Source organism: Neurospora tetraspora (assembly GCF_033439725.1).
Source record: "Neurospora tetraspora strain CBS 560.94 chromosome Unknown B0H65scaffold_5, whole genome shotgun sequence".
In the NCBI taxonomy this organism is placed as follows: domain Eukaryota; kingdom Fungi; phylum Ascomycota; class Sordariomycetes; order Sordariales; family Sordariaceae; genus Neurospora; species Neurospora tetraspora.
This window is the reverse complement of record NW_026944387.1, coordinates 4601421-4614968: the sequence shown is the minus strand read 5'-3', so window position 1 is coordinate 4614968 and position 13548 is coordinate 4601421. Positions and strand designations below refer to the sequence as shown.

At 53.7% G+C, this 13548-nt stretch overlaps 6 protein-coding genes across 6 annotated transcripts; 2 read left to right on the top strand and 4 right to left on the bottom strand.

Annotated features, from left to right (window-relative positions):
- B0H65DRAFT_577494 (uncharacterized protein) lies at positions 1 to 945 on the top strand (the record flags this gene model as incomplete). Its single annotated transcript, XM_062830695.1, has 3 exons — positions 1 to 180; positions 405 to 557; positions 736 to 945. Coding segments are annotated over 3 exons (487 nt in total), but the record flags the coding sequence as incomplete, so codon positions are not given.
- A 508-nt stretch (positions 946 to 1453) lies between these two features.
- B0H65DRAFT_550522 (OPT superfamily oligopeptide transporter) lies at positions 1454 to 4105 on the top strand (the record flags this gene model as incomplete). The annotated part of the gene is made up of 5 exons (XM_062829744.1): positions 1454 to 1616; positions 1682 to 3485; positions 3549 to 3625; positions 3692 to 3966; positions 4043 to 4105. 5 exons carry the CDS (start codon positions 1454 to 1456, stop codon positions 4103 to 4105), a joined length of 2382 nt encoding a protein of 793 aa, XP_062681155.1.
- Positions 4106 to 4327: 222 nt separating this feature from the next.
- B0H65DRAFT_528067 (uncharacterized protein) lies at positions 4328 to 5364 on the bottom strand (the record flags this gene model as incomplete). Its single annotated transcript, XM_062828887.1, has 2 exons — positions 5148 to 5364; positions 4328 to 5095 (listed from the first exon to the last, which is right to left on the bottom strand). Exon 2 carries the CDS (start codon positions 4904 to 4906, stop codon positions 4328 to 4330), a length of 579 nt encoding a protein of 192 aa, XP_062681154.1. The 5' UTR covers positions 4907 to 5095; positions 5148 to 5364.
- Positions 5365 to 6266: 902 nt separating this feature from the next.
- B0H65DRAFT_550520 (uncharacterized protein) lies at positions 6267 to 7624 on the bottom strand (the record flags this gene model as incomplete). The annotated part of the gene is made up of 4 exons (XM_062829743.1): positions 6267 to 6563; positions 6720 to 7110; positions 7197 to 7482; positions 7531 to 7624. 4 exons carry the CDS (start codon positions 7622 to 7624, stop codon positions 6267 to 6269), a joined length of 1068 nt encoding a protein of 355 aa, XP_062681153.1.
- A 444-nt stretch (positions 7625 to 8068) lies between these two features.
- On the bottom strand, positions 8069 to 9735 carry B0H65DRAFT_577466 (uncharacterized protein; the record flags this gene model as incomplete). The annotated part of the gene is made up of 4 exons (XM_062830694.1): positions 8069 to 8460; positions 8539 to 8603; positions 8669 to 9437; positions 9532 to 9735. The coding sequence occupies 4 exons, from the start codon at positions 9733 to 9735 to the stop codon at positions 8377 to 8379; spliced, it is 1122 nt and encodes a 373-aa protein (XP_062681152.1). The 3' UTR covers positions 8069 to 8376.
- Positions 9736 to 11937: 2202 nt separating this feature from the next.
- B0H65DRAFT_246555 (uncharacterized protein) lies at positions 11938 to 13116 on the bottom strand. Its single transcript, XM_062822406.1, has 3 exons — positions 12845 to 13116; positions 12068 to 12767; positions 11938 to 11987 (listed from the first exon to the last, which is right to left on the bottom strand). The coding sequence occupies exon 2, from the start codon at positions 12706 to 12708 to the stop codon at positions 12229 to 12231; it is 480 nt and encodes a 159-aa protein (XP_062681151.1). The 5' UTR covers positions 12709 to 12767; positions 12845 to 13116; the 3' UTR covers positions 11938 to 11987; positions 12068 to 12228.
- Positions 13117 to 13548: the final 432 nt, after the last annotated feature.

The following is a 13548-nucleotide window of genomic DNA, read 5'->3' as shown; positions in this document are numbered from 1 at the left end:
CCCTAACCCTAACCCTAACCCTAACCCTAACCCTAACCCTAACCCTAACCCTAACCCTAACCCTAACCCTAACCCTAACCCTAACCCTAACCCTAACCCTAACCCTAACCCTAACCCTAACCCTAACCCTAACCCTAACCCTAACCCTAACCCTAACCCTAACCCTAACCCTGCTACTTTGTAAAGCTCCTAAATAGAAGTCTAAGCACTAAGTAGCTTCCCGTCTTAGCATACGGGTTACAGGATATATATAGATCTAGCTTTTCGCAGCTTAAAATGTAGATTCGTAGGCGCTTTACTATCTTACTTGGATTTGGCTCCGCCCAAAGGAAGACTATTTTATTTACTATAAATATTTAATTTGTTTCCAATGCTACTTTAACTTTACTACAAACGAGTTGTAGCTACCATTTAATACGGGACAAAAGGAGGGGAGTTCGAGACACCGATTCCGGTATTACTCCTCTTCGGCGTCTAAGTCCTCTACGTGAGGGATTGAGACCAATAAGGGAGACTGAACTCTCCGGCCGTACGGAAGCGGGGGATAGCCGGGAAAGGTAGGCCCTCCCGGAGCAAAGTGGATCCTTTGGCGCTTCTCCGTCCCCAACAAACCTCGGCCTTCAATCGCTCTCATTCTCAACGATCATTCTATTTCGAATGTCACGCACGCAATATTTTAGCTCTATGTCGCACCGTGCTACCGGCGATTTGGAACCGACTTGTTAAACTTGGCAGCTCCTGCCTATCTCGTCGCGAATTGGTCGATGGCGAACGTAACATTATTGGGAATCGGACAGTTCGTTGGTTCGCACGCGAGCGATGTGGACCGCAAAATGCAGCCCAAAAGCTTATCTCAACCATGATGCAACTCTTGCCCGTCTCCGGCTAATGATCCGTTATTGCCAGAGGCGGCTTCCCTGCATATCCGTGTTAACACCTGCCAGGTTCGGTTTAGACATTCCGGCACCGATCATTTGATGGCGACGATGGTACCTAAGTGCATGCTCGCACTCTCCAGCCGCGCCTGCAGGTTTGACCTCATCCTGATGCATGCAACGCAGCTCCTGCCCATGTCGGTGCACGACCGCCGAGTGCGACCACTTGGACAGCGGAACTTCCCGTCACTCGTTGGTTTCCCTCGTTCCCTCCTCCCGCCTCGTTGATGATCGCCCCCGCGGGACATCGACTAAAACGGCAGGTAGAACGGCATCGTCAATCTACAATGTTGGGACCCAATGTTGCGAGACATTGACCTCCGGGCATCTCTGTCCTTACCTAACCATGACACGCCGGTATTATGGTCTTATCTTGCGACATGCTCGAGACATTTGCATGTACATGTCTCTCACCCTAAGCTCACCCTCACCTTATATGGTCCTTAATCCCACCTAGAGCTCCTCGTCCATTTCCCCGTTTCCTTTGGCCACGCGCAACAAGTTCCTTGCCAGTGACCATGGACGGCACCGTGGAAAGCAAGCCCGCACCAGCCGGTGACCTGCGCGAACTGGACGAGAAGCACGACATCCTATTTGCGGCACCAACCAGTTCTACCGATGGTATTGATACCAAGACTGCTGCCATAGCGAAAGATGGCAGCATTGATGTCGAGTCTGCTGGTGAGCGCCTTTCCGATATGTCCCTGGTTGTGATGTTATCGTGAACTGACAAACGATTCATCCAGAGATCACCGCAGACACCACACTCGACACTCCTTTACAGCTGGTCACCAAGACCCTCGACACATCCGATGACCCGACCCAGAGAATCTACACCTTCCGGGCCTTCTTCCTTGGGATAGGCTTGTCGGCCTTTGGTGCTGTTCTCGCCGAGATCTTCTACTTCAAGCCACAAACGGTCAACGTGAGCATCGTGTTTCTGATCATGATCGCCTACTGCCTTGGAGAGGCCACTGTCTTGATCCCTCGCTGGGGTCCTGTTGGCCGTTTCCTCAACCCGGGGCCGTTCACCCAGAAGGAACACGTTTTCATCGTCATTATGGCCAGCTCTGCCGCCACCTGTGCCCTCGGAACCGAACAACTTGCCGCCCAGTCTCTATACTACGGTCATCAGCCAAACGCAGCGTCGGCCATCTTCATGCTGTTCTCCTCGCAGTGCATTGGGTATGGCCTTCTCGGTGGCATACGCAAAGCTTTCATCTACCCCACCAAATTTGTCTGGCCATCACAGCTTCCAAATGCCGCACTATTCCAGTCGATGCACTTGAACAAGGATCTCGCGAAGAAACGACTCAAAATCTTCTGGTGCATCTGCTTGGCTGTCATGGTCTGGGAGATTGTGCCTCAATGGATGTTTCCTCTCACCACTGGAATTTCCATCTTCTGTCTCGCCAACCAGAACTCGGCCTTCTTCACGCGCCTGTTCGGAGGATCCAATGGAAACGAGGGCATGGGCTTCCTTAGCTGGTGCATGGACTGGCAGTACATCGGAGAAAAAGAGTTTACTCTGCCCATGAATACATTGGTCAATGAACTCATCGGCTACGTCGTTGGTATTGCTTTGACCGTGGGCGCTTACTACTACAATCTCTGGGATGCGAAGAAATTCCCCTTCATGGCGCAGGATTTGTTCACTTCCAATGGGACCCTCTATGACCAGACACAAATCTTGGGTCCAGACAACGAGGTGGATCCAGCTGCTTTGCAGGCCTATGGGCTTCCCAGGTTTGCTACTAGTCAAGCTTTGAGTTTGCTGGTGATGAACATGGGCGTTACGGCAGCTGTGGTACATGTCCTGCTTTGGAACTGGCATGACGTCAAGTTCATCTTCGCTCCTTTCCGGCCTTCAGCCTTGAAGCAAAACATCAAGAAAGTCGGGACATGGCACCATCGGTTCAACTCATCCTTCTGGAAGAGCTTCACCTCTGACGCAGACACCCCTCGCAAAGAATATCCCGGCACCGAAGGGGACCCCCATTACGCCGCCATGCGTGCCTACAAGGAGGTGCCATCATTTTGGTATTTCAGCATCCTGGCCATCTCAATCTTGATTGGCCTCATCTGCTGTTACCAGCAAAAGACTGGTCTTCCCTGGTGGGCCTTCCTCCTTGCCGTCCTTCTGGCCTGGATCTTGACCGTTATGTTTGCGTGCATGTATGGCATTGTTGGGTTCTACTATCAACCTACAAGTGCGGTCCAGATGATTGGTGCTTACATGGTTCCTCGCAGACCGGTAGCAAACATGATGTTTACCCTCTATGGATCCAATGCCCTGGTGCAAGCCATCCAGATGTTGGGCGATCTCAAGTTGGCACAATATGCGAAGCTCCCACCCAGAGCTACCTTTCTTGCGCAGATCCTTGGAACATGTGCTGGCTCAGTGTTCAACTGGGTCATGATGAACAGTATCGTGGATAATCGGCGTGAGATTCTGTTGTCCGTTCAGGGCACCAACATTTGGTCTGGTCAGAATGTACAAACCTTCAATGCGCAGGCGGTGGCTTGGGGAGGTGCGGCCAATGAGATTTTGTAAGTTGAGTCTGATCGTGTCATTGACATGTCTGAGATGTGTGCTGACACCAGGTACCACAGCGGACGTCACGGAACGTACTGGATGGTGCCAATGGGGCTGTTCTTCGGAATCTTTGCCCCAATGCCATTTTGGATCGGTCAGTCAGCCAAATTATCCCCAGATGGGCGATCAAGTCCTTGATACTAACAGATGCAATATCCAGGCCACAAGTACTTCCCTCAACTCAAGCTCAACTACTTCAACACATTTATCATCTGCACTTGGCTCGGTTGGTTGTCCGTCGGTATCAACTCTTCGCTTTTGGCATACTTTGTGTTTGGCTTCTTCGCTCAGGGCTATCTCCGTCGTTACAAGCCTGTGCTGTTCGCCAAGTGGAACAACATTTTTGCGGCGGCCATAGCCGGTGGTTGTTCCTTGATCATCTTCATCCTCACCTTTGCAGTGGCGGGCGGCAGTGGCAAAGCCAGAGACTTCCCGGTGAGTACTTTCTAGCTTCCAATACGTCCCCGTTTTTCTTATCGATGTTTGTTTACTGACTGGACTTATTGCAAAGACATGGTGGGGAAACAACATGGATGGTAATATGGACAGGTGCAAGTACCTGAATGGAACATGAGGTTCTGTCATGGCCGTACGGCGTTCCTCACCGCCCTTTGTTTCGTTACGACTTGGTGGTCAAACTACTTTCTATAGATGCCAACGATGACATGGCCAGAGCAATCAACTGTCACCACTTTCACTCCCGGCTTCGTCTGATGCTTCCTTTGACAGATTGTCCTTCTTTCCTGCCTTTCCCGTCAACTCAAGCCAGTTGATCCAGTAACGCCTTGAGAAGTCCCTAATGGACTGTCAAAGCCCTCAGGTACATCTGCACGGTGGCGAGCAAGCCCTGCTCACCAATATCTTTCCCTCCGTTCACATCTTCCTCCCCGTTCACCTCAACAACCACATACTCCCCATCAATATCCGAGTCTGGACCCTTTGGATCAGGGGTTTCAACCCACACCCAGTCCTTTTCCATGTCGTCAACTTTATCCATATAGTCCCTCATGGCCTTCAACTGCGCCAGAATGCAAAGAATCTTGGCACCATCACCTGAGCGGATCGGGATAACACCGCTCCATCTGGCCTCGCGAAGAGCCTGCACCTGCTTTTCCAGCGCTTTCAACGTCTCGAGAGTTGCCGACGAGTATTTGCCTTTGTGAGCATCATGCCAGCGCTGGAGCTGCTCGGAAACCTGGTGGGCGGCTGTTTCCAGGCCGGTGGGCATCGTGTTGCCCGCGGCACGTCCATGGTATCGGGGGTTCTGGTGTTTGGCAGAGAACGGCAGCGGGTTGTCGATGGTTTCTTGGATCAAGGAAGGGAGGTCCGGGGTGGCGCAGTTTCTCCTGATGGTGGGAATGTTGGGGTTGGACATCTTGGTGGTGGTGCTTGTAACTGGTATTCGTGTTGGTTTTGCTCTGGGGGTTTGGAACGGTTGAAGGTCTTTGGACTGTTGACTGTCAAGTCTGTGTTGTTCGGGTGGGCTTTGGGATCTGGGAATGACTTCTCTTTATATCGAACCTCTGCATGTCGTGGATGCGATGTTGCCGTTGGCCATGATACACTATGGTTGTGTGAGGCTCGGTAATTCATACTTCCGGGGTTCGAAGACGTACAGAAGTCCTGATGAAGCTGGCAAACATCATCCATCTAAAGAATGTCCAATGAATGCTGCAAACAGAGTCATCAAGGTCCCCTTGCAGCATTAACTGAGATCATGATGTTCGGTTGGTACCTTCTATTCATGTTCTCAAACACAGAGACGCGTGGACAGAAAAAGGAAGTCAAACAGCCAATGGTCGTTGTGCACTTATAAGGCTGGCGGCTTGTCAGCTTGCCAGGGTGGCAGGGTGGGTGCCACTCTGACTCGTACTCTCCACGACACAACGATCAGAATCAACAGACCGGCACTCTCGAGATAGACATTCCATACGAAGACATCATTTGGTCCGCAACCGCTCGACTTCGGTTGAATGACATTGTTAGCAAAGTTTCCCAAGTTCGGAGCGACTATGCGCTGTGGAACGAGATGCGTGAAGTAGAACACGACATTGAGCAGGACTTTGGAAGATTGCAATGTCTGTTGGGCATCATGCTTGGGTACCTCCAACCGAGACACTTGTGGTGGGCGGCATCATATGAAGCCAAGGTTAATGCCGCTAGACATAAGGTGGTGGAAATCACATTGCCGGTTGTCGTTGAGGCGGTCGTGTTCGTGATGTTCGGGTTGAGGTCAGCTTGAGCCTTGAGGCCTTGAGGGCAAGTGGAAGGCAATGACCGCGAGGCCAGGGGAAGTGGTCCACGCATGAAGGTGGACTATTGTGCAAGGACTGGAATGGTGCAGAGTTAGTGACGCTCTTTGAAATCATAGCTTCTGAGCAGTAGCACCACGAAACGAAGGTGATGTACCGCCAACGCATCGCTTTCTAACCGCAAACTATGCTGCTTTTGGTGAAGTTGTCTCCCACGGCCACGATTGTTGATGTGGACATCGGAATCATGTTGCCTGCCGGAGTGTTAGTGCTGCGAACTCTGCGCCAAGACCGGCAAACCTTGCCGGCCGGGAATTTGCCGGGAAGCATGCGGCAGCGTCACTTCTGTTTGCATCTCCAATCCGACGGAGCATAGGAATGATTCTCCTCCTTGCAACACTTCTAAAAAGTATCCAATTCGCTAACTGTACGTAACTAAAAACAAGATACCTACGCTACCCTCTCCTACAATCCCTACCGTACTCAGAACCTGTTCTGACTAAAGCGTATAGCGCGATTGCTCTGACTGCCCGAACTCATCTCCTTCCCAAGCTCGACCGAATCAGGCGTCGCCGCCCGACCGCCGTCATGATGCATGTGCCCACTGTAGCGCCCCTCGACAATCGGCAGCTCGCCCGGCTCGAATAACGGCCTTGAGAAGCGGTTGTACGCGACAAACGTCTTATTGTCGTTCACCTCGGCATTGGCAGGCGTCGGCACCCGAACAGCCTTGCAACGCACCACGACCGCATCGTCCATAATCGGCTTGACACCGCAAAACTTGAAGATCAAGTTGAGGCCCGGAATCGACAACCCGTGCACACGATCGAGAACAAGACGAGGAAATACACAACGGGAATCATGATGTGCACGAGGGGGGTCTCCTCCTCGTCCCCATGGCCCAGCTCGGGGTACAAGTGGCGGGTGTGCTCAAACGTAGAACACAGCGCCGGCACCGATAGGACCAAAGTAACCCATAAAGAAGGCCTCCTTGTAGTTGTTGCACGCCTTTGGCATCAACTTGTACATGCCAAGGATGGCGGGGATACGGCGGAAGAGAACGAGGAAGCCAAGGCCGATCAGGTGTCCCCAAGTCAGGCCGGTGATGTCGGGCTGGTGGAGCTCGCTCCACGGCATCATGGTACCGATGTACATGAAGCCGCCAAAGTTGAGCAAGACGTCCATGCAAGAGTTGACCTCGTCATGGCGCGCTTCGGTCTCGCGGAGGAACTCGCCGTCCCAGTTCATGGCGTTGCCAGCGACAAAGCAGGCGAGCAGGACGTCGGTGCCGAGCATGCCGCAGATGCCTACAAGGAAGAGGCGAGGCCTAGAGCGGTAGGGTAGAGGAGGTAAGACTCGGAGTCAACCCATTTCCTGTTGCGTGTCAGCAAGATGAACCTGGTCTAACTGTACAGCCACGTCTCTACCACCCAGTTTCCGATCGCTACGTCGACGCCTCCACCGAGCCTGCCCACTCCTTCCGCAGTCCGAGCGACCACCTCGGCCGCCGCCACTGCGCCATGTCCACCAGAAGAACCATCACCATTGGCATGGCTCATCAAGTACACAGTCAACGTCAGGAAATGGAAACCAAAGCCATCGTTGGCGCCTGCTTCGCTCGAGATGATCTCACGCAGATCATGAGCCACAAACTTGTCCGCGAAAGAACCCTTCGCAATGGCCTGACTGAGGGTCGGGTCTGTGCATGTCCTGGACAAATTCGAAGAAAGCAATGATCACCACGGACCAAGATGCTCCTGCCAGAGGACATCCACCCACGGCGGCTGATCTAACCCGAGAATGAAGCCCTGAACATGGCAACAACCCTCACCATTGCCCATTATGGTCCGCTTTAAAGACGGCAAGAGGTTCGACACCGGCCAAGAGTGCTTATCAGCAGCTTGCATTGGCTCACAACCATCGACCAATACCTTGGCTTCAGGCGTGGATGCGGATCATGATCGGGTGATTTGGCTTATTGGCTTACCACTTTCTGGGCACGTCACGGTTGGAGAGGCTTGGCCCTTGGCTGTTGTCTTTGCATGTTCCTCCCGCTTGAGAAGGCCTTTGATAACGTCCACACCGAGAACCTTGGCGATTGGGGGACCACTGGAAACTTGTGGATGATTGAGTGAACGGCTTCAGGGCGGAGCGTTTCGGTTTTGGAGCGCCGAGCAACTGGTGTTCGACAGTAAAACCGGACTCCGCAGCGGGGGAGAGTGAGAGAAGGTCTGCTGGTCGTGTGCGGTCGTGTGTCGTGGTGTGATTCTGCGTTTCCCATTATCAGTCCCGGAGAGGTTATGCTGACTTTGAGGTTGATGTCATTGAAGCAAGAAAGGGAAGGTGAGTATCTCTTTCAGATCTTGTGCCTCAAATATGTGTTCTTCATTGGTCTCAACGAAGTGTTCGCCTGGAGCTATCCGTCACATGCGCCACTCCCAACATGGACACTACAGTCGACACATTCGCGTGTCATTGGACCCCCTCTTTCTTGCCCTGGGTTTGCCGGCATGACACTGATTCCCCTAACATGCGAAACTCGATCCTAGCCTCGTCAAGACAAAAGATGGAAAGAAGACATCACAACAACCCTTTAAAGGTAGGAAGCCTCAACAAGGAAGGCAGTCGTGAACTTGGCATGGCGGAGGACAGCATCCCACATGATGGTGGAGTAAGCCTGTTTGCGTGGGGACATCGAGTTAGCAGCAGCCCACGGACAATGATCGCGGGGCGGGTTCTCAAAGCTAGTACTCACATCGTTGGAAGAGTGGAGGTAAGGAGTGGCGGTATCCATGGGCTCATCGCAGACGTAGGCAGCAGCTGGAAACCACAGGTCAGTCATTGAATTCTTCTCGAACACCACAAACCAGGAGACAGCAACTTACGGAAACCGTTAGACCTGGCCGAGGCATGATCCGAGCATCCATAGCCGCACTTATCGCTAGTTGTCGCGCCGGTATAAGCAGTCGCAATAACGCGGGTGTACGCAGTCAACGAGGTGTCGACATAGTCAGTATAGATCGAAATCTTTCCACTGGGAGAGTATCCAGCCATGTCCTGGTTCATGACGGCATACACGCTCTTGCCAGCGGACCTGTAGCTGGAGAAGACGGCAGCAGAACCCAAAAGACCACCCTCTTCAGCAGAGTAGAAGTGGAACTCGAGCGTGTCCTTGGGAGCGAACTTGGCGTTGGCGAGAACGCGGAGGGCCTCGAGGATGACGACGACGCCCGAGCCGTTGTCGTCGGCGCCGGGTCCACGTGCGGTGGACGAGCCGCCGGTCGAGTCATAGTGGGCGCTCACGATAACCAGGTTGCTGCTGGTACCGGGGATCTTGGCGATGATGGAGGGCTGGTTCCACGAGTGGGTGAACTTGGTCACGGTGATGGCCGAGTTGGCGGAGGCGACGGAGACAATGGTGTCATACAGCCAGGTACCGGCCTGCGTGCCGTATGTGGACTTGTAGTACCGGTTGTAGAAGTTGGTGAGGGTGAGCAGCCACGACTTAGGGTTGGTGGTTGACACTTGAGAGAGAAGGGAGTTGACCTGGGTTTGGTGGGAGACGGCGGTAGGGTATGTGACGGCTTGGGCTGAGAAGTCGGATTTGGCAGGAGCACCGTCAGGGTTGGAGAGGGCAGTGAGGACGGAGGCGTCCTAGTTGTGGTCAGCACCAGTCCTGGACATAGGGTAGTTCGGGAGCTTGATGGGTATTGGGTTCATGACCGGGGTTGGGACTTGTGGAACTCACGGTGATGTCGGTGATGTCGACGAAGCCGATGCGCTTGTTGCGGTACTGGGTGATCTTCTGCTCCTCAGTCACCCAAGTGCCCTTATCCTCGGGGGAGGTCTTGATGAGACGGAGACCAGCGGCCTTGGCGGCACCGGCAGGAGGGACGGCGGCGACAAAGCCAGCCGAGCTGGCGAGGAGAGTGAAGAGGGCCGAGGCACGCATGTTGTCGGATGTGTGTGTGCGTTCAACGACAACTCAAGCAAACAGCAACCCGACAAGCGGATGAAGAGCGCAGCAATGCCATCTTATACCCCTCGTGGCTCTTGATCCACGATGCTGGAACTCCATGTCTCGCACGCTTTCCAACGTCGGCATGTCCGCTGAGGCCTTCCTTGCTCCTCCATCCACGAACCCCGCGTTCTTTGATTGTTTGTTCGTTCATGCAGAGGTGAGCACGCGATAGTTTCTCTTCTGGGCGGCTGGCAGACACCTTCCTCTTTCCAGCAGTCAATGGCAGTCTATTGGATCCATTGGGCTCAACTGCATCGAGGTGTGAGAACGATTGCCGAGTCGCTTCCATGCATTGCTTCCCCATCAGTGACTGCAAAGTGCAGCCAACCGCGTGGGGTTTCCCTCCAAAACCACATGGTGAACAACAGGATCGACGGTTTAGAAGTTTTTGGCAGTGCCGGAGCTAGGCTGTTTCTGGCAGTTCAGTTGCGACAGTACGGGGTTATGTGTGGTTGTGTGGTTGCATTCCCGCGCTGATTTCGTGGGAAAGCTGGGAAATGTGAGGAATTGGCTTGCAATGGATTGGAAATTCAGCAAGATAAGAAATGCCAATGTGCAATTGTGCATCTGGGACCTGCCCGATCCAGACTCGTTGCCCCTCCCATTCGCGCCTTGGAAGTGGGATCAACAGGCACCCGAACAATGGCGAAACAACGGTGCTCCTTCGATGGGGGGCACACTCACGATCTCAACTGCTTGATCTAGAAGCTGGGAGTTGCCGCCGCCACCACAATCTTGATGCGCTACCTTAATTGGAGGCTCGGCGCAGCTCGAACGCCTTCAGCTGAGGCTGGAGAGGGGAAACGTTGGAGGGATTAGCCGTTGGTTTCCGGATATCTAGAAGGGAACAGGTGCGGAAAGGTTAAAAAATATATTCCGCTGTTCGTGGAGAAATGAGACAGGCTCAGGGGAGTCAAGTCGTGACTCATACAGGGCCGTGATGGTAAATTCCTCTCGGCGAAACGACATAGACGAGGTTTGGAAATCTCGTAAGATCGCAAACAACTGCCAGCATCCGGGCAGAAACACGATATTCCACCTTGATACTCTGAAGCAATGAGAATTATCTGGCCAAGCGACGTGAGGAATAGATTCGCGTATGGCACAGCAGTGTCAAACATCGGCCAGTCGGTACGAACGTCGTGGAGGAAGATTTAGGTGCGTTCCATGTCCTTGTCCCTGAAAGACGGCAGTCATTCGCAAACTTCCCATCAAAAACGACAACCACTTATACCTAGCGTAGGGTACCTCACTACCACGATCAACCCGAATCCCGAAAACAGTTGTTGGTCTGATGATTAAAGTTGTTTCCAGCTAACTGCGTGCTTGCCGATCGTGTAGCTCATAGCCGGCTCAGACGAAGAGGGAAGGGGGATACTCGACCGGGCATTTCGCCGGAACACTTGGACACAGAACATCAAACTGCTGGCTGATGCTTCCAACAATTTCAACCCTGGTTCTGCTCAATGTCGTCACACTTATCCGACACAAGGAGTGGACAGAGCAGACTGGGTTGATGGCAGCGTGTCCCTGGAGATGCAAGTTCGGCCAGTAAAAGTGTCAGAAGATTTCCTCCAATTTAGATGCAAACTGGACATCGGAATTCCGACTGGCGTCTCTACCCGGGTGCCAACTATGGGGTGATTGGTATGGTTCATGATGGGAAAACCGTCGAGTGTCTGCCATGGGTTGTGGCTGCGGATTCCGGGTCACCACAGCAATGGGCCAGGGGTAAAAACATTGGACGACAGGTGGGAGGAAGCGACGCCTGGTGTGAGGCAAATGGAATGCAAGGCTGACAGATTGAACATGCGGCATCTCCGAATGACGTAATGACCAATCCGCCCGATGCAGCCTGGCACGCACAGAGGTCTGCAGCCGGGCAAACAGTTTGAGCTCGACACCACGGAGCAGCCGCAACATTCCCCAGGATATCAACAGTTCCAGCAATCCTGTCACGCCTGTTCCGGCCAGGAAGCGCTGAGCGTATACGACTAGGCCAAATCTTTCAATGCTCCTTTTACGTCGTCTTCGTCCCCTCCATCAGCACTCAAGTTGGTGCCCAAGCGCCTTGGAGGGCCCCTCTTGTTCCAGCCGACAGTCGACCGCCCAAACCACCTGGCAGCACTTCAGAACCAGGAAATCTTCAACCCACGAAGAGCGACTACATGTACTCAAGTTGGGAAAGCATCAATCTTTGGGCATTTGGCACCGCAACCTTGGTTCTATCGGCCATGGCTAACAGCAATCTACCCGTACAGACTCCTCCGCATTTCTCTCGAGGTCTCGACCGACACTCGAATACCCCGACCCATTCCGACAAACCAAACCTCCATCCTACTTAACAGCCCGCTGTCCGATCCCTTCCCACCGATCCGTCCCTTGTCATAACATCATACATCGTCGACCTATCCCAAGAAAGTCTTAGTTGCTGCCCCGGCTTCCCCAGACATACGCAGGCTCAGCTGCCTTGTCGGCGGGATCTGCTTCACGCTTGCTCGAGCCACGAGAGCCCCACACGTAAGCAGGCTCAGCTGCCTTGTCGGCGGGATCAGCTTCACGCTTGGTGCTGCCGCGGGAAGCCCAGACGTAGGCAGGTGCGGCCTGGGCGGCCTCGGCCTCGCGAGCCTTGTTGGTGCCACGGGAGCCCCAGACGTAGGCAGGTTCAGCACCGACCTTGGCGGCGTCGGCTTCGGTCTCACGGGCCTTGTTGTTGCCGCGAGAGCCCCAGACATAGGCGGGTTCGGCTTGAGTGTTGGCAGGCTCGGGCTCACGGGCCTTGTTGGTGCCGCGGGATCCCCATACATAGGCGGGCTCAGCTTGGGCGGAGGCGGGAATGGCGGCAGCTGAAGCGAGGAGAGGGAGGAGCAAAGCCCCGAGGGTGATGGAAGCGGTGGTCTTCATGGTCTGTCAGAGTGATGGGTGGCAAAGAGGAGAAGGCAGTTGGAGGTGTGCTAACTGATGTAGGTATGCTTTCGACTCGAGACGTGGAGACTGGGCTGCCTTATATCGTATGTTGACGAGTTGGTCCTTCTTCCATGGTTCACCAACCTTTCCCCCCCAATGCCATTTGGGACCAGAGAGTACAGTCCACAGGGGCTCATGACATAGCTGCTTATTGGCTGCTAGCACCGGATCGATGTCGTCTTACTCCTGGACGTCTTACGTTACTCAACGCTGCTTCGTTCACGTAATGGCAATGCCGATACTGACTTGTGTGTCCGACACCGTTCATGTCGTCAACAAAAGTCTCGCGCCTTTCCCAAAGCGCTAGAAGAGGAAGGTGATGAACGACCGTCAACATAGAGGCTTGAATTGTGGCTCTGTATCCTCCATCGCCCCTTGCCTCAGTCAAATCCTGTCACGATCTCGAGCTCCTGTTCACGGTCTTCGCGGGGTAAAGGAACACTATTGGCTCTTGATAACCTGTTTGCCCTTGACAACCACTTCGGTCTTCGCGTCCGCTTTCTCGTAACTGGAGCAGTACAGTAGTGTCATGCCGCTCGCCTGTCACCCTTCCCTTTCCTCGGTTTCCGCACATATCAGGTCCCCAGTGCTGAGACGCCCAAATCCAGTCTGTCACCGGTGTCCGGGGCTGTTTCCGGTCAGCAAATCGGCCGTAGTTTTAGCCGGTCGACCATCACATGTTCCATCAACCTTCGGGAAACCTGTCTCCGACTTCGGGGACGCTGTACGAGGAGGACTCGATGCTCAAATGGGTTGACACATCAGCATGTCGTTCCA

Bases quoted from the DNA above. Each gene is read 5' to 3' on its own strand.
- B0H65DRAFT_246555 (XM_062822406.1), bottom strand. From the start codon at position 12,708: ATGAAGACCACCGCTTCCATCACCCTCGGGGCTTTGCTCCTCCCTCTC.